This window comes from Vombatus ursinus, unplaced genomic scaffold (genome assembly GCF_900497805.2).
Source record: "Vombatus ursinus unplaced genomic scaffold, bare-nosed wombat genome assembly UNPS02014818.1, whole genome shotgun sequence".
Taxonomy (NCBI): Eukaryota; Metazoa; Chordata; class Mammalia; order Diprotodontia; family Vombatidae; genus Vombatus; species Vombatus ursinus.
In genome coordinates, this window is record NW_020954596.1 from 54,640,841 (window position 1) to 54,665,892 (window position 25,052).

The 25,052-nt window shown below is 35.1% G+C and overlaps 1 protein-coding gene across 1 annotated transcript in view; it reads right to left on the reverse strand.

The window, feature by feature from the left end:
- GABRG1 (gamma-aminobutyric acid type A receptor gamma1 subunit) overlaps nucleotides 1-25,052 on the reverse strand; it is a 92,790-nt gene that overhangs the window by 14,756 nt on the left and 52,982 nt on the right. Inside the window, exons 4-7 of the mRNA XM_027836559.1 lie at nucleotides 10,716-10,936; nucleotides 4,212-4,294; nucleotides 731-868; nucleotides 318-470 (exon numbers count right to left, since the gene is read on the reverse strand). Coding sequence (XP_027692360.1) covers nucleotides 318-470; nucleotides 731-868; nucleotides 4,212-4,294; nucleotides 10,716-10,936 — 595 coding nt within the window. The remainder of the gene's footprint in view (nucleotides 1-317; nucleotides 471-730; nucleotides 869-4,211; nucleotides 4,295-10,715; nucleotides 10,937-25,052) is intronic.

The following is a 25,052-nucleotide window of genomic DNA, read 5'->3' on the forward strand; positions in this document are numbered from 1 at the left end:
CTATGGTAAAAGGCTTAGTAGGGGAAATGTCAGAAGGTTTCAAATAAAATGAGGTTTAGGGACAGGAGAATTTCATTTACCTAACCTTCCCTTGGTTCCATTTTCCTATGTCCTCATTTGCACAGATAGGGATGAATTGACTTAAAATTTAATCAGTCTGTAATCTTTTTTTTTCCTCATGCCCCTCTAATCAAGGTATTGCAAAGGGGTCCTATGAGATGCTATTGATTTAGGTCCTAGTGGCATAGACTATAACACATTTGGTGGTACACTCATAAAAAGATGTATTGCAGCAAGTATATTTTAATGTTTCATACCTAATGATGTCCTTGCAGGTACTGCATCTTTGTTAATCCAGAATGACACCCAGGAAAGGACAACTGTTAATATACATGGGATATATGTCTGAATGGTAAAATATCCCATACGTCTACTCAGATCAAAAAAGATTGTCATGATGATATAATCCCCTAAAAGAAAAGGATGAAAAAGGCATAATTTAGTCACAGTATCACAGAAAGTCAGAGTTGAAAGGGTCCTTAGAGAGTACCTAATCCAACATACTCCTATACAAGAATCCCCTCTATAATGTACCCCCCCAAAAGCAGCATTTTATTTATACAATTAAATATGTATAAAGATACAGATCTATATGGAAAATCCAAAGATAATCATTTTTAAGGATATGACTAATGCCCTGTTTTGTTGCTATTGTTGCTGTTTTTCTTACCAGATAGTGTATGTGAGATCTCTGTTGAGTTTCGTAACCCTACAAATGCAAATTGGTACAATCTCCAATATTTAGGATCTGCTACTTCTACAGAGGTTTTCTTCCATTTATATTCGATTTCATTTCTAGGATACCCATCTGAAAAAAATCATAGGAAGATATGTGATCAAAATGTCCCAGTAGCCCATAACTTTGAGCAAAAAAAGAGAACAACCAATATCAGAAAATGTCACCTATTTTTCTCTTCTCTCTCTGCCTTTGTCTCTTCACTTCCTATCCCTCTTTATTCTTTTGTTCCCCTCTCCTCCACCTATACTATTTTTCTCACTTTTGACTTTTTTTTTCCTTTTTTCTTCAATGGTGCCTTAGACCAGAAAATAACATTTGAAGAGGTTCATGATGCTTGAGACACACCGAATCTTTGGATCTCTGACGTGTGGCTTCATCAATGTTATATTTAAACTTCTTCCCACATCCAATTAGTAAATGTGTTCTGTTGGTCCTAGCTTGACATCTATCCCATCTTCTCTCTCTTTCTTCTAAGATAACCCTAAGAATATACCCATATTAATTTTTTACCTGAATTATTTTAATATCTCCTTAGCAATATTACTGCTTCTATTCTCCCCATATCTAATCCATTCCCATTTCTAACATGCAAATCTGATGATAAAATCCAATGCAAGCAAGAGGAACAAAAACCCTCTAAAAGGACTTTCCATTGCCTGATCAATAAATTCCTAACCCATTAAATCAGTATTTATGATCTTCAGAAATGGGTATCAACTCAATAGTGTAGACTTGTCTCCCACTAATGTTGTTCATATACTCAATTCTTTAAAAACCAGTATGGACTACTGACCATTCCTCAAACAGGTCAGTCATATAGCTAGTGAAAATGATCAAATCAAGTAAGTGTTATCCTTTAGAGAGGGTAATAATAATAATAATGACATTTATATAGTACTTTAGAATTGGTAAAGTGTTTTTCATAAGTTAATTAATTTGATCCTCATAGCAAACATGGGAAGGAAGTGCTACTATTATCCTCATTTTACAGATGAGCAAGCAGAACTTGAGAGAGGTCAGGTGATTTGACTAGGGTCACAAGTTCAGAAATGTTTGAGGCTAGATTAGAAGTCAAGTCTTCCTGACTCCAAGCCCTATATGTTATCCACTGCCACACCTAGCTGCTTAGGATGGGGGAGGCATGAGCTTGTTTTTATGTCACAGGAAAGTAATGACTAGTCAGAGAGAGAAATGAGAGTAGTGAGAGAGAAGCAAATGGAGGAGGCAATATGTTGTAGAAGATGACGTAGAATGAGATCAAGGGTGCATGTAGAAGGGATCTCCTTGGTAAGGAGAATGATCTCTTCATGTGAGAAAGGGGTGAAGAAGAAGACAGTGGGGGAAGATATTTGTATGCTGTGAGATAAAGAGGAGACTACAGTGAGTTCTCAATAAATTGCCTCTTTTTTGTGAAATACAAGGCAGGATTCTCAGCTGAAAGGCTGAGGGAAGTATGCTATGAGAGGTTTGAGGAGGGATGAAAAGGATTGCTAAATCCATTATGATGAATGAGATAGTGAACTGATTGAAGCAGGACATAAAAGGATCTCCTTGCCTCAGTGAGGGTCCACTTGAGGTTTTGTGACACAATTTTTTAATGAATCCAGTCAACACAGTCATGATTTTCTCAAGCACACTAGATAGTGTCATATTTAGTACAGGTTTATGAAATACTTACTCTATGAGATAGTATCAGGTACCTTCTCTGAAAGGTACTCTCATATCTTTGCTTTATTTCTATATGAAGGTATATATCTATGCCTCTGTTTTTGGTGACTACTTTATTACCTCTCTCCAACATTTCTCCCTCTTTCAAATATTTACATGTTCAACTTATTTCCTTCTTTTAAGATCCAACAAAATATCTACCTCCTCCATGAAATCTCCCTAGATCCCTCTCATTTTTACCTCATAGGATTATCTTGTCTGGCTTTGTAATATAATCACATCTGGATATATGCCATCTTCCTTACAGATGAGAAGCTTCTGAAAAGCAGAAGGAGCTCTCTCTCTCTCTCTCTCTCTCTCTCTCTCTCTCTCTCTCTCTCTCTCTCTCTCTCTCTCTCTCTTTCTCTCTCTCTCTTTCACACATACACACAAATTTGTCATAGTGTTTTTCATAGGTATCTCATAAACTTGTGTTAAATATAACAGTTTTACCATTTTTTGCATATTTTTTTTCTTTCCTGAACATCTCTATAAACTAAAGTTTTACTTAGTGATAAATATGTTGGAATTTAATATAGGTTGGATAGATGTAACAATGAACATTTGGTAATAAAAACAGATTCTGAAATATGCTTCATAAAAAATAATAGAATGACATTGAAATTTAAAAAAAAAGTTCTTAGACCTCTGTGTACAGAGCAAAAAATGAACTTTATCATGTAATTTTACAGGTTTTTTTTTGTAAAGAATCCCTCATTATTAGCAAGTCACCAAGAAAAATAAAATCTTTATATTAAAATGATTTTACATGAAATCTTAAATGCAAATGTATACTGAGTTCCTGAGAAGAAATATAGTAAATAATTATGCTACATTTTCACAAGTGTAGTTCTCATCAAATTTAAGTTAAAATTTTATTAAGCAATCACTATATATATAGTATGATGAAAAGATCAAAATCAGCACAATACCAAACCTCAAGCAATTTGTGGTCTCTTGGGTAAGTTATATGTATAAGTATATATAATTTTTAAAAATTAATATCTATGTGATTTCATTTTAAGTTCTTTTTTCTTTCTTATTAATAATGATAAACAAAACCTCCTATATTTTCTATCTTGGCTACTCTAACTCATCCAGTTTCAACAGAAAAATATTCTCCCTTCCTATATTAGATGAGAATTAGCAAAAGGATTGATGTTATTCACTAGAATATAAACTCTTTGAGATCCAAGGCTGTGTCTATATAATCAACTGGTGCAATGTGTTTCACAGTCTTAAATGTGATTCTTGAATTGTATTTCATTATACAAATCTTGGTAATAGAGTCAAATCTTGCTTCTGCAAAGTGTAGACAACTCTAATAGAGCTTTCTAGAACTTCTGTAAGAAAGTCTGGCCATAGATTTGACATTCATACCTATATATGTTATTAAGATCTCACATGATGAACTCTGAAACATTGTTCAACTGTGTCAGAATAAATAGTTGCTGCTTGGATAATTTTAATGTTTACAAAGTATGATGACTGAGATGTCCAATTTAGCTTTAAGTCTTGTGTCATTTTTTTAAGATTAAAAGGAGAAGACTAAGTGGTGAATGTATTTTATATAGTCCAATCTATAGTAGATAACCCTAACATGCATTTATGGAAATCAAAGAACCTATTTCCTCCTTTGGAATCATTAAATGAACAATCTCAGAATTTAAAGTTTGATAAAATTACGAAGTATTTTACCACCTACAGCTGGAAAACTCCAGTGGGCAGGAATGTTCATCCATAGGGAAGTTATGCAGCTGAAGATAGCATTCAGCATTAATTGTCAACCTAATTCAAAGAAACAAAGATCTGGTAAATAAGAAACAATATTTAAGCATTATGATACATTGGGATATTTATGAGATATAATCTTTTTATACTAAAATGAACACTGGATAGGTAGCTAGATATAATAAAATGACACTAAATGTTCAGATTACAACCATTATTGACAAGTTCAACAATTTTTGTATGTGGAAAATTGTAACATAAGCAAACAGAAATATTCTAGAAATAACAGTAATATAGTGTTGTTCACACTCCACTGTAGGGCCAGACTTCATAGAAAAATGAGATCTTTATTACCAGTATTTATTCTAGGTAAATTCCTATACTTTTAAAACAATTTTAAAAACTAGGTTTCAGTGAAGCACAGTTTAAAAGAAAATGCCTAGGAGGGGAAAAGTGTTTGTTCTTAATTGTTAGGACAATGAACTTAGGCAATTTGGGTCTTTGAATCATATCTATATTTGGTTCTCATTTTGAATAACTTAGTTACAACACTGAAAATCATGTAATCATACAATTTCAAAGCTAGCAAGATACTTTGAGATCATCTAATAAAAATATTCTCATTTTATAGATGAGGAAAGTGAACACTGCCTACTATTTCTTAGGGCTCATGAGAGAAAGAAAACAATCTTTTATAGCACTGCATTTTCATATTTTAGGTATTAACTTCTACCTAAGAGACTTTATTAAGTGGGTTAATGTCTAATGGAGAATAGATGGAGCTGTATATCTAGGGGGCCAGGATTGTAGTCCCAGGTCTGCCACTGGGTGTCATGAAACCATTCAATGTCTAATATGGTGATGTATGTATTTGTTCTCCATCTTAACATCTCAAGGAAGTCATCTGAAATTGGTGTAGTGGATGTTGATGTAGAGGCAGTGAGGTGGTACAATGGCTAGAGTCCTGGTCCTAAAGTTAGGAAGACTGATCTTCCTGAGTTCAAATCTAGCCTCAGACACTTACTAGCAGTTTGACCCTAGGCAAGTCACTTAACCTTGTTTGCTTTAGTTTCCTCATCTGTAAAATGAGCTGGAAAAGGAAATGGCAAACCACATCAGTAACTTTGCCAAGAAAACCCCAAATTGGGTCACAAAGAGTTGAACATAACTCAACAGCAACAACAGTGATGTGTAGAGATGAGGAAGAAGGAGGAAGATGATTGGTGGTGGTGGTGGTGATGATGATGATGATGATGATAATTCAACATCCTTGCAATTCTTTGTGGTTTGGAAAATGCTTTTACATACATGTTAAAGTTTCTATGAACCCAAGGGATAATAGAGAGGCACATGATCAGTGTGAGTAGGCTATTGCATACTACCAACAAAAAAATGCACAAAAGCACAAAGAATGACACAAAGATTCATATGCCTGGGTGAGGAAGTGTTGTTTGATGTTGGTGAAATATATGATAACTGATAGACAATCTTCATGTTCCCTTAGTGTCTGGACTATGTCAAAGAACACAGAAGGTCCTAAAGTAGACTATTGAGAATATTTGAAAAGATATGAATGAGTCAGAAAGTAGGAGCAGTCACAGGTGGGTTATTCATTATTGAAGGGCATTCCTATTTTGTTAATAATTATAGATCTATTGAAGTATCAAATCTTTTTATTTGACTCCCATGACAAACTATTAGGTGATTATTATAGGTAGTGGAGGTATTAAATATGAAGGGGTATTATTTTCTAAGAAATGAATTGCTAGATAGGTCAAAAGTATTAGTAACCTCACTCTTATCTAAACACAACTGCTTCTGGGACTGAATGAGTGAGGTTGGGCAAACAAAAAGTGTGAAAGTTGCAATTGGCAGGTATTCAAATATCCAAAGAGCTAGGTAGATTGTCAGTAGGCAATTGGACATCCACCTGTCTCTTCTCTCAGAATTCACATAATTAAACCTGGAAGAGGTTAGAACCCTGTATTCTGATTAAAAAGCCTCCAGGTCATCAGTATATTTGTGAATCAGGCAATAATTCTAATGGAATATCTAATTAGCTTTAGTAGGTAGGTTATTTCCCTATCTCCTCAGATCTTATGCATTTTGGAACCATTTCTTATCTTACTCTATCCTGGGTACATAATAACAACATCAAATTTCGATTAAAATAAATTGAGTTCCATGCTGGTATCATCACCACTGAGTAGAGCAGAAGAGAAGAAATTTAAATCACTAGCATCAGCTTGAAGTCACTTTCTACAACAATCTGAGGTGCAAATGGGCATAAAGTACTTTAGAAGAGATGTTATAATTTTTTAGAAAGATTAAATAGGTCTTAGGAAAGGTAGATTTCAAATCATCTTTTAAGTTCAATGCAAGCCTTTAGATACTTGATAACATAGATACTAGTGACATTATTTTGACACTTATGATTTAGTATATTTCACAAATTAAGTGCTGCAAAAAAAAGTTTCAGCAGCTGATAATTATCAGCCACTTATATCTAGTAATAGCAGATGAGAAAATATATCCAGGAATAACTGTGCTTCGTTTTGATATAATTTCTTTTAATCCAACTTATAGATGGTATTTTTAAAAATGTAAGTTCAGATGGTATTTCAATTAAATTTAAAGCAAAACTTTTAAAGACCTATGATAAATTACTTCCTGGCATACATTTATCATATTTTAGCTCAAACCAGAATATCTGAAATGTGGTAATTTATTTTGATTTAATAGAAAAATACTGCCCTATTTAAGGCTTTTGTTATTTGATTATAAGGGTCCATTGAACAAATTTCATTATGAGTCAATCTGAAATTCATCATTGGATCATTTTCAAGTACTTTAATGGATTCTTCTCAGATATATGAATCAAAGAGCCCCTGAGATGTTAAAGGTTTTCTATAGAGTGTGAAAAGGGCATTTCTGGAGGAGGTAGACAGAAATGGGGGAGATCCAGGAAGGACAAGTTTTAAATTTAAAACAAAACAAAACAAAAATTTGTTCTTATTGTGGGATATCAATCTACACATATTGGATATGCCTTTTGATGGCATATTTTTATAGAGTGAGAAAATTGTAAGACTAGGAAGGAATTTGAAAGTCATTTTAAAAAATTATTTTATGTTGGAGTAATAGGTTCTGCTGGCTTCAGTAAGGCCCTAGAAAAAGACATGGTAAGAAAAGTAAATGTCTTAAACTACATTTTCATACTTCCCTTCTCCTATCCAATCATAAAAACTCTGTGTAAAATGCTGTTAGGGGAGATTATAGGATTCACATTGGAGAAAGATTTTTTTTTACGTAGGCACACCTCTAGAAATGAACTGTCTCTAAGGTTTTGGAATTTTGCAATAGAGTAGGAGTAAGTTGTTAAAAGTCTCTGACTTACAACTTGTAATTAAATTGATACATAGATACCGATATACACATATATATTTGTGTGTGTATTTAGAGAGCTTTAGGAGAAGCAACAAAAGCAAGTGGCTAAAAAGACAGTTGGAGAATCTATGATTAGTCCTGCCTTATCCTGGGAATTGGACTCAGTGACTAAGGGGGTGTAAGGAATATAGGGAGAGAGATTCTATAAAAGCAAATTTATAGGCTTAGCTAGTGGTAAGTTTGGACAGGAGTATGTTACAGGGCACATAAAAAGTCATCATTCATTCATCCATTCAGCATTTATTAAGCACCTATTGTGTATATTTGTGTGAAAGAGGGAAATGTTTTAGATACTGAGGGAGACAAGACAGTTGATTCCCTCTTGGTTTCTAGATAACCATAATGCATAATATTTCATCAGATCACAGATGAAGAGTAGAAATGAACCTCATAGATCATCAACTTCAATTCCATTTTAGAGAGAAGGAAACTCAAGCACAGGGAGGTTCACTTTTTAAGTACATTACAGAGATAGAAAACAAAGTACTATGTGAGGTTTAATCAGAAAAGGTAGGGGAGTCTTCACAGAAGAAGTACTATTTGATTAGGAGTTGAAGGATAGGGAGACATTCAATAGTTGGGGTAGGAGAAACAATCCACAAATAGGGCATAGTATGAACAACAGCGTGTCAGTTGATGTGCATGATGTGGGAGGTAAATGGCCAGGAGCTGTAGTTATACAGAACTGTCCAAATTTGTTGAAACACAAAGTAAATCGACATGTACAATTGAGATGAAGATAGATAGTGAAATAGACCCAAACTGTGGGACTTTGATAAGAATCTTAATGAAAATCAAGTAGTCTTTACTTAATAGATCAGAGGTAGCCACCAAAAAGTTGGAAGCTGAGGAGCAAAGTGATACTTCCCATGCAAATTCTATCTATCTATCTATCTATCTATCTATCATCTATCTATCTATCTATCTATCTATCTATCTATCTATCTGTCTGTCTGTCTATATTTCACATTGAATGGAAAACTAGAAATGTGATAGTTGAATGTGTTAGAAGAGACAAGAAATGATTTTTTAATACCTTAGGGTGAAGCTAAAGAATGTAATAACAAATGTAATAACAATGGGGAGGGAGGTTAGAGGCTGAAATTTTAAAAGTATATGCTATTTGGGCATAATTCCAGATTGCTCTCCAAAATGGTTGGATCAGTTCACAGTTCTACCAACAATGATTAGTGTCCTAATTTTTCCACATCCCAGCCTACTTTTGTTGCTTTACCCTTTAATCATTTTAACCAATCTGGTACATGTAAAATGATATCTCAAGGTTGTTTTCATTTGCATTTTTCTAATCAATAATGATTTAGAGCATTTTTCATGTGAATATAAATTATTTTGATTTCTTCAATCAGTAATGATACTTTCTGGACTAAATAACCAAAACATCTGTATATTGGCAGATCTGGCTCTAGGCAGAAAAGGCTGATATATAAATATGTGATATTTATCGAGGTTCTCTGGATAGATGCTTCTTTCCCCAAATGTCTCCCTTTACAGTCTTCCTTTAGCCTGAAATTCTCACTATTAATTATTGCTTTTCCTTGAACATTAATATGGAGAATAATACATTGACCCATTACTTTAATACTGCACTGAACTGGTGATCTCTCTGCTGTGGCTCTTCTTGTCTACCACTGTACATATGATTCTATCTGATGATTATTTATTTAGTACTTACTATGTGCAAGACCCTGTGCTAGGCATTATATTAAAAAAAAAACAAAAATAAAATAGTCCCTCTTACATAATGTACATCCTACTATAGGTGGTGAACACAATCTGAACACAGATTATGCATGATACAGGATAGACAAGGAAGGTGTAAAATAATCTATGAGATAACAACCCTTTGAAATATATGGAGGGAGTGCTAATAACTGTAGAGGGGAGGTTACCTATCTGTTAATTCTCACTTCCACTTACTAAATGATTAACCACCTTTTGGATCATTCCTCATTTTTTATGGCACTTCTTAAGAGAGAGTCATGATGGATAAAATTTGACAGCCCTCTTACTCCTGCCATGTGTTTTCTCATTTTTCTTTATATAACTTACAACTTTCATTATACAAAGAAGTCTTATTATGCCCATTAATACTTTAGAGGAGCATGAATTAATTTATCAATTTAGCTAGAAGGGAAAAGAATCTGGGAAAGTAGTATATAGGACAGGTGTATTTTGATGGGGACTTTGAAAAAAAAAAGAAAGAAGGGAGGAAATAGCAAGCTGAGCAGAAGGGTAGGCTTTGGTAAGATCCCATAATGGGAAAGCCTGAGTTTTCAGGGAGAACAGGGGATAATTGGAGTGGCAAATACATTTATATGTTTGTTTGTTTATTTGTTTGTTTGTTTTTACAAAGGCAAACCTAAGAATTGTTTGGGCAGCTAGGTGGTACAGTGGATGGAGTGTAGGGCCTGGAGTGAGGAAGACTTCCTCAGCTAAAATCTGAATTCAGTCTCACTAGTTGTGTGACCCTTGACAAGTAACTTAACCTTGTTTGTCTCAGTTCCTCATCTTTAAAATGAGCTGGAGAAGGAAAAGGCAAAACAATGCAGTATATTTGCTAAGAAAATCCGAAATGGGGTCACAAAGAGTCAGGAATGACTGAAATGACTGGACTAAAACAAATACAACATACTATTTAAGGGGGAACTTGGAAAATGATGTAGACTGTAGACTCTATCTGCACAACACCTTGCTTTCTGACCATCAGTTGCAAAAATGATTTACTCAATGACTCCTAACCATCTTTGTAACATGAATGCATTTTAAAACATTCTGTAATCCCTTTCTTTTGTGAAACTTGTATGTATAGAAAATTATCTGTAAACTTGATGTGTAGAAATGTCATTTCTGCATTTGCCATTTAAAAAACAAAGAAAAAAATGTTTAATGGATTGTAGAACATTACTATGGATAAAGGGAAAATATATGTATATATACATACATATATACATACATACATACATATATATACATACATATTCTAGTTAAAATACCAACAACAAAATGTTACCTTAAGGTATAGAGAACTCTTCCATCACTCCATATTCGAAGCAGTCGATTAGGAGTTGTTATCCAATGAGCATCTGATTTTCTTGAATTTCTGAAGAAAGTATCAGGGATCCAAATTTTCCCTACCATGTTGCTATTAAGCATCAAGACTTTCATTGTGCTATTAAATCGTAAGCGACTATCAAACCAAGTCTGGGCAAAAATTATATCTATGGTATATTCCTGAAAAGAAAACCAGAAATATAAGGGCATATTAGGATTTTTTTTATTTAATAGCTGTATCTTGCATTTCTTTAATTTGTGTGGATGTCAAGCTCTTCTGCCAAGTTGTGAGCTAGAACTCCAGAAAGGCAAATACCTTAATGCTTAGCTTAGTGCCTGGCACATAGTAGGCACTTAATCAATATTTATTAACTAATTTTTGACAGAATCTTTTCAGAGCATTCTAATTTGCCAAAGGCCTAGGATTCTTAACCATTTTTTGAGTCATGGACCTCTTTGAAAATATGGCAAAGCCTATGCACTCCTAGGAATAATATTTTTAAATACAGTATATACAATTCATAAAATTACGAAGGAAAACAATTATTTTGAAAAAGTTATCAACATTAAAGAACAACAGAAACAAACCAATACAATCCACAGTGGACCCAGTTTAAGAGTTTCTTGCCTAATGCCATACATAATGTATACAATTGTCTCTTAATATATGCTTACAAGATTATAAATTAAAGTGAAATGTTTTCCTTTCCATCATAGTATCTCAAAGTTCTTACAAATAACAGCATCTATAGTAGAAAATGACCGTTATCATTCTTTCACTTTTTCCAAATAAATTATATTCATTTCAAAATAAATGCTCTTCATGAAAAAAAAAAGTTAAATGGTGAATCTAGGGCTAAAATCTTGATTCTCATTCAATCATGTTTAGTTTGATGCTCAGATTTTATGTCAATTTTAGTAGCAGTTAACATGTCTATTATCTGATAAATATTGAATCTAATTCTCCATTACAACTTGCTGTTATGTTTGCTTCAAGTAAAAATACTCAACACTTAAAAATCTTTCTTCTCTCTTCTCTCTCTCTCTCTCTCAGGGTCATGACCAGAGTTTAAGAAGTGCTGAATGGGTCACAAGTGGAAAAAGTTTAAGAAGAACTGTACATATATGTGTGTGCATGTATGTAGGCATGTATGCGTGTCTATATGTGTGTATAAATGGATGGATATATGTGTGTATGAATGTATGCACATATATTCCATGCAAGTCAGAAATTCTTACCCAAATTTCCCTTTGGGTAAACTAAGCATTATATAATACAAGCAAAGAAATGTGATCCCTTCCATGGAAGAATTATTTAGTAAGATAAAAGTAGGTATATTTATATACTAAATATGAAGAATTTGTTATTTTTTCATTGTGAAAAATTTCCAGTGTGGGAATTCCCTATACTAACAAAAAAAATTTGTTTATGATATAATAGATATATCCTAGGGAATTACATGAGGTACAGAGAATTTAAGTTACCTGTCAAGCAACACAGAACTAGTATGACTAGGAGGTGGGATTTTAATCCTATGCTCTAGACTCCAAACCCAGCACTACCTCCACTATGTCTCCAAGCCTCCTCTCAAGAATAATTATAATTACAATGGAAAAGGAAAACATTTAGCCATGATGAATCTGTATGATTTTAAGTGGAGTGTTAAGTACATTTTAAGATGCCTTGGACACAGACAATTTCTACAAATAGGACTTATTCTTTGGACTGAAATTACTATTCTCTATTTAATGGTTCATTGAATTAAGGAGGCCAGTTTGTTCAATTTCAAATGTAATAGAAGAAAATATTAAGTTATCTTTTTATTGGGCATCATTTATTAACATGGTAATAAAATCCTTACACTCTAAGTTCCTACTTCCTTCACTGAATTCCTACTTGGATGCTTTATCAAGGCTTGGCAATGGCTCTGTATTCATAAAAGCTATGCAACAAATTGCCAGCTTTGGTAGGTTATGTGAACTGGAAAGGCGTGGAGTGGAGGCCTGGTGATGGGTTGTAGATGTATCATCTGAGGACTCTCATTATCAAGTTCATTGAATGGTGATCTCTCCCCCACCCACCCAGCCACCCACCCACCCACACACACACATACACACTCAAGGTAACTTGCAAAACCTACTAAGATGCAGAATAGCTGCATTTATTATGAGTGGAAGGAAACTCCACACTATGAAAATCATGGATTCTTTAAATGCTGAAGTATAATCCTCCTTAAAGTACCTCGTGGAGACTCCTAAGTTTTCAAAGAATTAAGTAAAGACAACATAGGAAAAGTGCATCTTATGTTTTGCTAATGTTGCTGAAAGTACCTATAATGGGCATTAATTTGATGCCTTAGAATTAAGTAAGTTTTCCCACAGTGGAGATCTTTAACTAAAAACTGAATGACCACTTATCAGGCCAGTATATGTGATACATATTAAAGTTTGATTCCAATTTGTTAACCCCTGGGGTACCTTACAACACTGAGATACTATTCTGTGATATTATTTCTAATGGACATAAGTGTTGAAGTCAGTAGAAAAATATAATCCATAGTAGTGGTGTCAAACTCAGATAGAAATAAGGACCACTAAACCATGCATAAGGATCCCCAGCCACATCCAGGAGTGTTTTGAGCCACCTGTGGCCTATTTGACACTTTTGCTCTATAGTGAATCATGGAGGTCATATAATTGCCTAATTTACATACTGTATGTTTTAGGACTATCCAGATCCTTTTGGATTAACTAATAAGAACTTTTTTTTTTTTTTTCTGGTGATGATACTAGAAAAGGAATGTTCCCAAAAGACTCTTTAAAGTCTAACTTAAATGCCACCTTCTCCATTAAATGTTCCCTGATTCTTCCCTTCTCCTGTATACCTCATTTAGCACTATCTACATAGGATTACAGGGTTAGAGATTTAGAGCTAGAAGCAGGGTGGAAATTTGGGAGGGCTTAGTTCCAACCTATACAGGTTCGTGGATGAGGAGAAAGAGGCCCAGGAAAGTATAGCTAAGGTCATTTAGATGGCATATGATGAAGCCAGGGTTAAAGTCCTTGTCCTACCTAAATCAGTACTCTTTGATTTGCAGTTATCTAAAGCACTTGGAGAGCAGGCCTAGGGCTCTAAGATGTTAAAACACTTGCCCAGTTTTACTTTTACCCAGTCTAGCACGTTTGTGTGCTTAGGTAGAGGAGACTACATTAACTCTAGTGTCCCTGACTATAAAGCCACCTCTCTATTCATTAAGCCATGCTGCTTCTTATCTAAGTGTGCATAGTAGAGAAAAGATTCATATACAAATAACTATATGTACTATGCACGCATGTATGAGAAGCAATATTGTATACCAGGTGGAGAGATGACTTTGGAATGAGGATGACCTGGGTTCCAGTGGTCTTGTTCCCCTCCCCCTTCCCACCCTTGCCATACAAACATTAGTTTTGTAACCCTGAGCAAATCACCTAAGCTCTCAAGACCTTAAGTGATGGGGCTGATAGAGCAATGGGACCTCTAAAAAAGGGACCTAGAACTTTCCCACAAATTTCAGGAACCCAGATCTCTGACATTCATCTGAGGCATCCTGCCCATCCCAGTATAATCCTTTTAACTACCCTTTCATTGAGGCCCTCATTGTCTGCACCTGGCCCACTGGCCCATCCCAGGCTACTTGCCATTCCTTCATCACATCCAGATCTTCCCACAGTCTTTCTGTATAAAATAACAATCTTAACCTCATCAAATGCACAGATTCCTTAAGAATCTGGTCCACTTGTATTGGCATCAAAAAAAGTGCAGACTGGTTAAGAATCTTGCCCACCCCAACCACTGTCTTAATAACCTCACTTCTCTGACTGAAGGAAGACTTAGGTGGTTTAATTCTTTCAAGGCAGACCCACCCTGTACACTTGCATTTCAGGGTTCCTAGCACCCCAAACCACAACACTAAGCAACTCCTAAGACAAGTTTTAGAGAAGGTGCCAAGCCAACTTGACTCAGAAGAGGAAGTTTCTTCATCTTTGAGTTCACTATACTAATGAAATCTCAGGTCCACTCTTTATTGTTTTCCCTAAACACACACACACACACACACACATACACACACACACACACACACACACACGTGCACACACACACGTGCACACACACACACCATAAAACAAAGAACATATCAAGTATCTAATCTAATTGAATTATTATTATTAATTATTTTTCTTAGCCAAATCAGTATTCAGTTTCCTACACTCCTATTCCAGACCTACTATATGTCACTTACCAAAATTTCTATATTTGATTAAAACCAGTTTGTCCAAATAACACCAACTTGAGACTGAGCTTCAGAAAGTTGTGGAAAGAATACATTTTTTTAAATTAAAATGCACAAGCCAGTGGAGCAGTTATGTTGATTCAGGAATGACACTAAAGCTTTTCATGAAAAAAAAGTTATCACATTCAGATGTGAACATTTTATAAGGCACAAGAAATTCTCTCAGTAATCAGAACTGAACATATAAATGTGTTGCATTTACTAAGGGACCACCTCTTGTGATAACAAAATAGAATGGTTTTCTTTAGCCTTTATGTAATTCAATTCAAATGTACATTAAGGATTTCTTCATCTGAGGCTGATGAAGCAAGAAGCAATCCCACTTGCACCATTCTAATTTACTTTATCTATTGCAGCAATCTACTTTGTAACACATATTCTGCATTGTCTTCCCCACCTCCCCATCACATCACCCTTCCCCCAGCCACCCACCCCCTTCACTCACTGATTCTGGTACTAAAAGAATTCCTTCCTTCTTTTCCCCAAAGATAATTTACTATCAAGTTTATATTCCAGTATAATCTAGCTGGTTATACTCAATGTATATAATATTCTGTTTATCATTCAGGAGATAGAAATTGCTTCCCTGGGAGGAAAAAGCCTTACATGATGGATTGTGTCCATCTTGCTCAGATTCTACATCTTAATTTACACTGATAAAATGTGATTGTGCCATATACTCCTCAACAGTATCTGGAGCACATCAATAATGATGATGAAAATGATAACAATAATAATAAATATTATTAAGCCATTAATAATAATCATATAAGCTAATATATATGTATATATATATATAATATTTACTTGTTTGGGGAAAGTATTATTTTATGGATTAGTTCATTTAATCCTCACAAAAACTTTTGATAGTGAGGAAAATGGTGACCAGAAAGGTTATGTGACTCCCCTGCTGTCATATAGGTAGTAAGTGGTAATCTAGTATTCAAACTCTGGACTTTGAATTACAAATCCAGGGCTCTTTCTCCTACACAAAAGCTGCCTGTTGCCAGATTGTGGTCTCCTAAGCATGTGGAATCTGCTTCTAGGAACTCTAACTCCTGCAAAAACAGAAAACCCCAAATATCTGTCCCTCTCTCCTCAAATACCCATTAACTTTAAGTCTATGCAAAAACATCTCATGGTTCTTTCATCCTAGGGATAAACTGAGTGTGGATGCTATTCAAGAAATTGAATTATTCATGCACTCAACCATTTGACATATCTACATAAGAAATTACTTTATCTTTAGGTCTCTAACCTGTGCTGAAAGATTTAAATGTATTATTTCTTTCTATTACAAATTTTCTTTTATCCTACAATACCTTGCATAATACATTAGTTTTGGGCCCGATTTTTTTCAAGACCAAATAGGAAGGGAAGAAGAAAACAAGTTTTCATTAAGCATCTACTATGTGCCTGGAACTATGCTAGGTGCTTCCAAGATATTATCTCATTTGCTCTTCACAACTACTCCAGGAAGTAGATGCTATTGTTATCCCCATTTTATAGTTGAAGAAATTGAAGTCGATATAGTGATTTGCCCAGGTCATAAAACTAGAAGGTGTCTTTGATCAAATATGAACTCAAGTCTTCCTGGCTTCATGTGCAACAATTTCTCTACTGGGTCACCTAGCTCCTTCTAGGAAACCAAATTAACACAAGGGTGGAGCCAAGATGGCAGAGTAAAGGCAGGGACTCACCTGAGCTCTTCCCCCAAAACCCCTGCAAATACCTTAAAAAATGACTCTAAACAAATTCTAGAGCAGCAGAACCCACAAAAATACAGAAACAAATTTCCAGCCTAAGACAACCTGGAAGGTTGACAGGAGAGGTCTATTGAACCAGGCTGAGAGAGAAGCACAGTCCAACACAGGACACACCAGCATAGGCTGGGCCCCAGTGAGCCCAGAACAGGCCTCAGGGCAACTGAATCACTGGCAGCAATGGGGTTTCCAGACTTCTCAGCCTAGAGAAGCCAAAGACAACTTAGAAGGTCAGCTGGAAAGGTCTGTCAGAACTCGGTGAGAGAGCAGTACAGTCCAGCACAGTCCCAGACCCGGGAAAACCAGGAGTGGACCTTGGGAATAACTGAATCAGCAGAGGCTGCAGCAGCAGCAGCAGCTACTTCTGGAACACTCAGTCCACAGAAGGTAAGGGGGTCAAACAACTGGTTAGAAGGAGATTACAGGAGTCTCTTTGTTAGCACTGAGGCAGGATTCCATTGCTTTGCCTATACTTGGATCTAGTTTGCAGTCCTGGGTGGCTGTCCTGGGGTGAGGAGGAGTACTAGCATAGCAGATCTTACTGCAGTAGCGGAAAGAGACCCTCCTTACAGTTCCAGGTGGAAAAAGAGTGCCTGTGGTCACTCACAGACCAGAACACAGGCCAGGAGAGGAGTGAAAAACTCTCTTTAAATCATACCACCTTGGAAGAACTGAAAACTTACGGATACCTAGAAGTATCACAGCTACACAAAATCCTTGAACCTTGGGGCAGCACATCCTCCACACTGGAAGCATAGCCCTACCTTAACAGAGAGTTAAAAAGTCAAGTAATAATTTGAGAAAATGAGCAAAAATTGGAAAAAAAACCCTCTAACTATAGAAACTTACTTTGGTGACAAAGAAGATCAAAACACACACTCAGAAGAAGACAACAAAGTCAAAGCTCTGACATCCAAAACCTCCAAGGAAAATATGAATTGATCTCAGGCCATGGATGAGCTCAAAAAAGATTTTGAAAATCAAGTAAGAGAAGTAGAGGAAAAATTGGGAAGGGAAATGAGAGTGATGCAAGAAAATCATGAAAAACAAGTCAATAGCTTGAGAAAGGAGAACCAGAAAAATACTAAAGAAAATAACACCTTAAAAAATAGACTAGACCAAATGGCAAAAGAGGTCCAAAAAACCAATGAGGAAAAGAATGCTTTAAAAAGCAGAATTGGCCAAATGGAAAAGGAGGTCCAAAAGCTCACTGAAGAAAATGATTCCATAAAAATTAGAATGGAGCAAACGGAAGCTAATGACTTTATGAGAAATATAGAAATCCTAAATCAAAACCAAAAGAATAAAAAAAGACATTGTGAATTATTTCATTGGAAAAACAACTGAACTGGAAAATAGATCCAGAAAAAATAATTTAAAAATACTGGGTTACATGAAAGCCATGATCAAAAAAAGAGCCTAGACATATTTTTTTCAAGAAATTATCAAGGAAAACTGCACTGATATTTTAGAACCAGAGGGTAAAATAGAAATTGAAAAAATCCACCAATCACCTCCTGAAAAATTATTCCAAATTGAAAATACCCAGGAACGTAATAGCCAAATTCCAGAGTTCCCAGGTCAAGGAGAAAATATTGTAAGCAGCCAGAAAGAAACAATTCAAGTATCATGGAGCCACAATCAGTATAACACAAAATTTAGCAGCCTCTATTCTAAAGGATCAGAGAGCTTAGAATACGATATTCTGGAGGACAAATGAGCTAGGATTACAACCAAAAATCACCTCCCCAGCAAAACTGAATATAATCCATGAGGAGGAAAAAAATGATATTCAGTGAGATAGAAGAATTTTATGCATCCTTGAGGAAAGACCAAAGCTAAACAGAAAATTTGACTTTCAAATACAAGACTCAAGACAAGCAGGAAAAGGTAAACAAGAAAGAGAAATCATAAGGGATTTACTAAAGTTAAACTGTTTATTTTCCTACATGGAAAGGTGATATTTGTAACTCATAAGACCTTTCTCATTATTAGGGTAGTTAGAAGGTGTATATACAAAGAGCACATGTGTGAGTGGAATATGAAGGGATGATATCTAAGAAATAAAATTAAGGGGTGATAGAGGAATGTACTGGGAGAGAGAGGAAGGGAGAAGTAGAATGGAGTAAATTATCTAACATAAAAGGGGCAAGAAAAAGTTTTTTACATTGGAGAGGAAGAGGGGGCAGGTGAGAGGGAGGGAGTGAACCTTACTCTCATCAGAATTGGTTCAAAGAGGGAGTAACACATACACTCAATTTGGTATAGAAATCTATCTTACCCTACAGTAAAGTAGGGTGGAAAGGGGATAAGAGAAAGGGTAGTGGGGGCAGAGATAGAAGGTAGGGCAGATTGGGGATAGTCAGAAGCAAAACACTTTTGAGGAGGGACAGAGTGAAAGAAGAGAGAAAATAGAATAAATGGGGAGGGGGGCAGGATAGTATGGAGGGAAATATAGGTAATTTTTTACAACATGACTATTATGGAAGTCATGTTTTGCATGACTACACATGTATAACCTATATTGAATTGCTTGCCTTCTTAATGGAAGGGGGACGGAGGAAGGGAAATAATTTGGAACTCAAAGTTTTAAAAATGAATGTTAAATTTGTTTTTACTTATAACTGGGGAAAATAAAATACTAAATAAAAATTACAAAATAAAAGAAAGGAAACCAAATAAGTTTGTTTGTTCCACAGTTCTTAGTACAGTGTTTCACATATGGCAGGTATATATTAAATGTGTACTGATATAAATAAAAACAACAAGAACAGTAATAACACCTTCAAACATTTGCGTAGCAAAGCTTCCATTTACTTATAGTCTTCATTTTCTATTAATAATTATTGTTAAACTTATTTTATACTATGTAATTTAATTACTTTGTTTTGTGAAATAGAATTTAATCTTTTGTTAATAATAAATCACACAGGAATAATCTCTTGTCTTGAATTTTTTTTTGAAGTCCAAGTTCAAATTATGCCCAAATTCAATTCAATAAATATTTCCCAAGGGCCTACTCTGTGCCAGGCATTAAAAAAAAAAGACATAGCCCCTGCCCTAGAGGAGTTTGTAGTCTTAATAGTTAGGATAACACAGAGGCTCAGATAACTTTACAAGATTAGAAAACCAAGTTAAGTATAAGTACAATGAATATATAAAGAAGTTATACAAAAAATATTATGAAAGATGAGGAGTGGAAGGGAAATCTGAAGAGATTATGTCCTCCTTAGAGTACTAGAATAGGTTCTGTGGAAGAAAATGACATCTAAGCTTAATTAGGAAAGACATCAACAGGTAAAAATAAGGAGTAAGAGTCATTTATTATAGAGATGGAGGTCAGTATAAGAAGAAGCAGGATGAATTTTGTGAATACTGATATTATGGTGAGAGAATATTAAAGACTAGTAGACAGGAACATAATGTAATGCTTCATTGGACCGAAACTTTCTGCGTGAAAATCAGAGCAGCAAAGAAATTTCTAATGTGCCTTGTTTACAGTTGCAAATTCAGCATCTCTACCTCATTCACAAAGAGCTCTGGGGGCAAGTAGCATAAAAGCATGTCAAGTTATGTGTTAACAGAAAAGGCCTAGAGGGAAGGAAAGGTGTTTTAAAAAATGGATGGATTTTGAATGTAGGGAATGGTATTTGCAAAATATCATTATTTTCAGTAATTTGTGCCTTTCTTCTTGCTAGTTTACCTGACTGGAAGATGATAATCAGGAACTTTCTCCTTTTGGGGATGGATGGGAAATTACTTTGATTTGTGTAGTATTGGTTGTTCTTCATAATTAAAGAGGATGAAAATGACATCACTATGTTGGAGTCAATGTACAATGTGTCCAACTGTGATTGATTAGTCCAATATGAGCTCAGAAGGCTCGAGGTGGGCACAAATTATCCACATGAACATTTGGAATAGAGATGTCTCTAAATTTGCACATCTCATATTTCTTTTGAGCTATTGGAATTCTGCTTTATTCATAAACTATGGCTCCTTCTTTGAAACAGGGATGCCATGCTGGATGATCCTGTTCCAGTGTCTTTCACGTCTCATAATCAATACCCAAATTCCTCAGAGATACATTTAGAGTATCCTTGTATTGCTTCTTCCGACCTCCATGTGAGTGCTTACCTTGTGTGAGTTGTCCATAAAATAGGCTTTTAGGTGAATGTAAATTAGACTTTTGAACAATATGGCCAGCCCATCAAGTTGTACTCCCTGCAGTAGAGCTTGACTACTTTGTAGTTCAGTTCAAGAAAGCACCTCAGTGTCAGGTATTTTATTTTACCAGATGATCACTATTAAAGGGTGAACAAATGAAATAAAACATACTAGATATGAGGGAAGCAGGACTGAGATCATGTGTAGTTGAAAATATGCCTGATACTTAGCATTATTCTGAGTCTCCAAAGGAATACATAAGCTGATCAAGAACGATATCTCTCTTTAAGTGGAAAATGAAACAAAACAGAACAGATAAAAAGAAAACAAAACAAACAAAAAATAAAACCCAGGATAAAGTCTTGCCTTTTTCCTCCTAGGAGGTGCTGGATTCAGAGTGCCTAACGGCTCTGAGGGCCTAATGCAGAGAATTGAACTTGTGTGTTAAAAATATACAATGGCTCTACTGTCAACCTGGTTAGATTGATTTCTACTATTCCAAAGAAAATCTTATGATGAGCAGAGTGTATCAGTGAAAGAGCCCAGGCCCTGGAGCTGGAGGAGCTACATTCAAATCCTGTTTCTGACAAATCACTCAACCTCCCTGGGGCTTATTTTCTTCAAGCTTTTGTGGTCCCTTCCAATTCTATGTCTATTTTGCTACCTCTTTGTAATTGAACTTAAGGATAAATGGATGCAAGAGGGCAAATGGGTGTGAGAAATGATTATTAATAACCAATAATTAATAACAAATAACCAATAATCAGAGTTCTCCCCTGTTTCTAAAGTCCTTCAAAAGTTCAGTCTTTTTCTTCAGGACATTTCTGATAATGAGATTGTGTTAACTCTTCTCAATCTTGTTGAAGGTTCCATCCAGTAGTTCTGCTCAAACTTGGGTGGGTTATGCCTTCTTTGAATTCATAGCCTAAAGCTATGGCTGGTCCAATATAGAGATACTTTCCTTATCCAAGAAATACTCAGCCCTTCATTTTAATATTGCACACCTCTATCACATTAACCAATTAGATTTGATTGCTGTTTGATGGACCATCTACTGTTTTGAAGGGTATATAAGCTGAGTCCTCTACCATGATTGCCTTTGATCTAAGAGAAACAGCCAAATAATCATTTTTTTCATTAATAAGCTGCTGGCCTTAGCAATAAAATGATTAAATTACACAGAAACTATGTTTCTTGAATATTTTAAAATGTCATGTGGGGGAGATATTTAATCATTGACCTGATTTGTGGAAATGCCAAACTATAGAGTTAAGAAAGCCACACCACTGATAAAGAAGATGATGGAAGGCAGAAAATGACTACCAGATGCATTAAGAGCAAATGACAAGTAGAGGATGTTTAGTTTACTTCACGGCCCTTTTTGTTGGTGGTTGAAATACCAACAAAAGAGGTTAAGTCTAAGTAAGCTCTATAGTGACAGTCACATGCCCTATATTCTGACTACTATAAAAGTCTAGGCCCTGGCCAGAGTGCCCTCTACTTGTAACACTCAATGGGTCAAGTCAATCTCAAAACTACAAAAGAGTTGTACATCTGAATTAGCTACTCCATTGAAATTATGCTTCTGGACCAAAACATAATACAAAACAACAAAATAAAAAATGTTTTAACGGGTATCTTGATGAATAAGTAACATACATACAAAAAACTACAACAGAACAACAACAAAACTATGCACATATGCTTTGTCTAGAGGAATGAAGATTACAAACAGCACACTAATTTGGCATTTATCATAGAGGCTGAAAAGCCATAATTAGTTGGTATCAAGGTACCCATAAATATAGACTCAGATCATATTTGTTTCCCAACATTTAAAGGCATAACCATATTGTACTTAATCAAAGAAACAATCCTTGCAAAGCCTTTTCAATATGCATAGTACCATGGAATGTTATCCATATAAATGCAAGTTACCCATATAAATGTTACCCATATAAATTTGCATTTCATGGAAATCCTTGAGACTAAGTAGATCATAGAGACATAGTACATCATAATAATCCTACTTATTTACTAAAGAAGTTTCTGTACTAAATACAGGAAAAATCTCTACCCATAAGAAGTTTGCAATCAAAGACAGTAGAGACCATGTGAACCACCAAGAACTAAGTATTTTACATCTCTGGATGTGACCTTTATAATTTCTGAATTTGTCCTAATATAGCTCGATTACCACATTGTAGAATTTGTGTTTCAAAAGAAGCTTGTCCATATAGTTCTGAGTAACTGTGACGTCATATTCAAAGTATAATCCTTGCTGGCTCAATTAAACTACCTGCTGAAGCATGATAAAGCCCTATATCTGCAAAAAAAGTAATAATAAATTTGGCAGTAGAGTCTACATTGCATGGTCTAATGTTTGTATTTATTTATGTTATTAAAATCCTATGGGAAAAATACACCACTATCCATTTTCCTCATGCAGAAAATTAAGATGTTTTCAATCATAAAATGCTTTTACTGAGCTATTAGAAGGGTAACATATGCATTCCTTTGGGGGTGTTCATATCACATTTTTACATGACTAAGTTGACTTCTAAATCCACAACCACAACTCTTGCTGTTTTTTTTTCCTAAGTGAAAAATTCCCAGGATTGCTCCGTAATTTGCATTATCACAATATTTGAAAATTATTTCCAATACCAGACATTTATTCCTCATTCAAAAATGGCTACATCTCCCAAATTGATTTAATTGCCAAAGAAAAGATACCAATTTAAATCCACCATGAAGGAAGTGAGAACACTGCATTCAAAGCAATTAATCAATCTAAAAAAAACTTACAAGTTTAATACCAAACTGAGTGACTTTAAGCAGCAGGTATTATAAATAAGAGCATAAGGGGCCTTTGAAATGTATACTTTCATGCAACACTTTTTACTAGAACACCAATCTTATGTGACACTTCTTTAAATTTTCATGTGGCCAAGTTTTAAATGTTTTATGCAGGGGAATGGTGTTATAGTATCACTGGCCAGGGAGTGAATTTATTTTTAATGCTATATGCAGGAACAGGGTCATTCATTAGAAAAAAAGAGTATAAAGTAGGCAAAATTTGTCTTCACTTCCTAATCCCTGTCCTCCATTGCCCCTATATCCACCTTCATATCTCTAGGCACACATCTTTTTTTTCTCCTTTAGTTGTCATCTAATCACAGAGAAACACAGAAGTCAAGACTTCACAAGTTGAAAGAAATCACACAGTTCATCTAGCCTAAACCATACTTGAAAAAAAAAATCCCCTCCACAATATATCTAACAAGAAGTTATACAGCTTTTGCTAAAGACCTCTATTGATGAGGGAACCCATTTACTCCTGAGGCATACTGTTCTATTTTGACATTGCTCTCCTTAGTAAAAAGCTCATCTGCTTTTTAAATCAAGTCCAAATTAGCCTCTTTGAAACTGGTACTCACTGCTTCTCTTCTGCCATATAGGATGATGCTAAGCAATATAATTGCTTTTCTATAAGTCATATTTCAAAAAAGTTGAACATAGCTACCATAGACTCCTCTAAGTCTTCTCCAGGATGACCATTCCTAGTTCTTTCAACCTATCTTCATAGTGCATAATCTCTAAGACCGTAAACCATCCTGGTTTTCTTCCCCTGAGCACTCTTTAACCTTACAAAATCCTTTCCTAAATTATGGGCCCTAGAGTATGGGCCTAAAATAAGGGCCACAGTATTCTAGATAATGTCTGTCTAGGACAAAGTAGAGGGGGACCATTGGCTTCCTAACATTGGACACAATGCTTCTACTTAATTGTAATTACTTTCATATTTGCTTTTTTGGCTACCCTATCACATTGTTAAATCATAATGTGCTTCCTGTCTACTAATACCCCACAGAACTTTTTTTAGATGAACTGTGACTACATCTGGCATATAGTAAACACTTAAAGTGTGTTATCTTTCTATCTATCTGTCTGTCATCTATTTGCGTATTTGCTTATCTGCCTATCAATCAATTGATCTATCAATCTTATTAGAGGCAGCTAGGTGACACA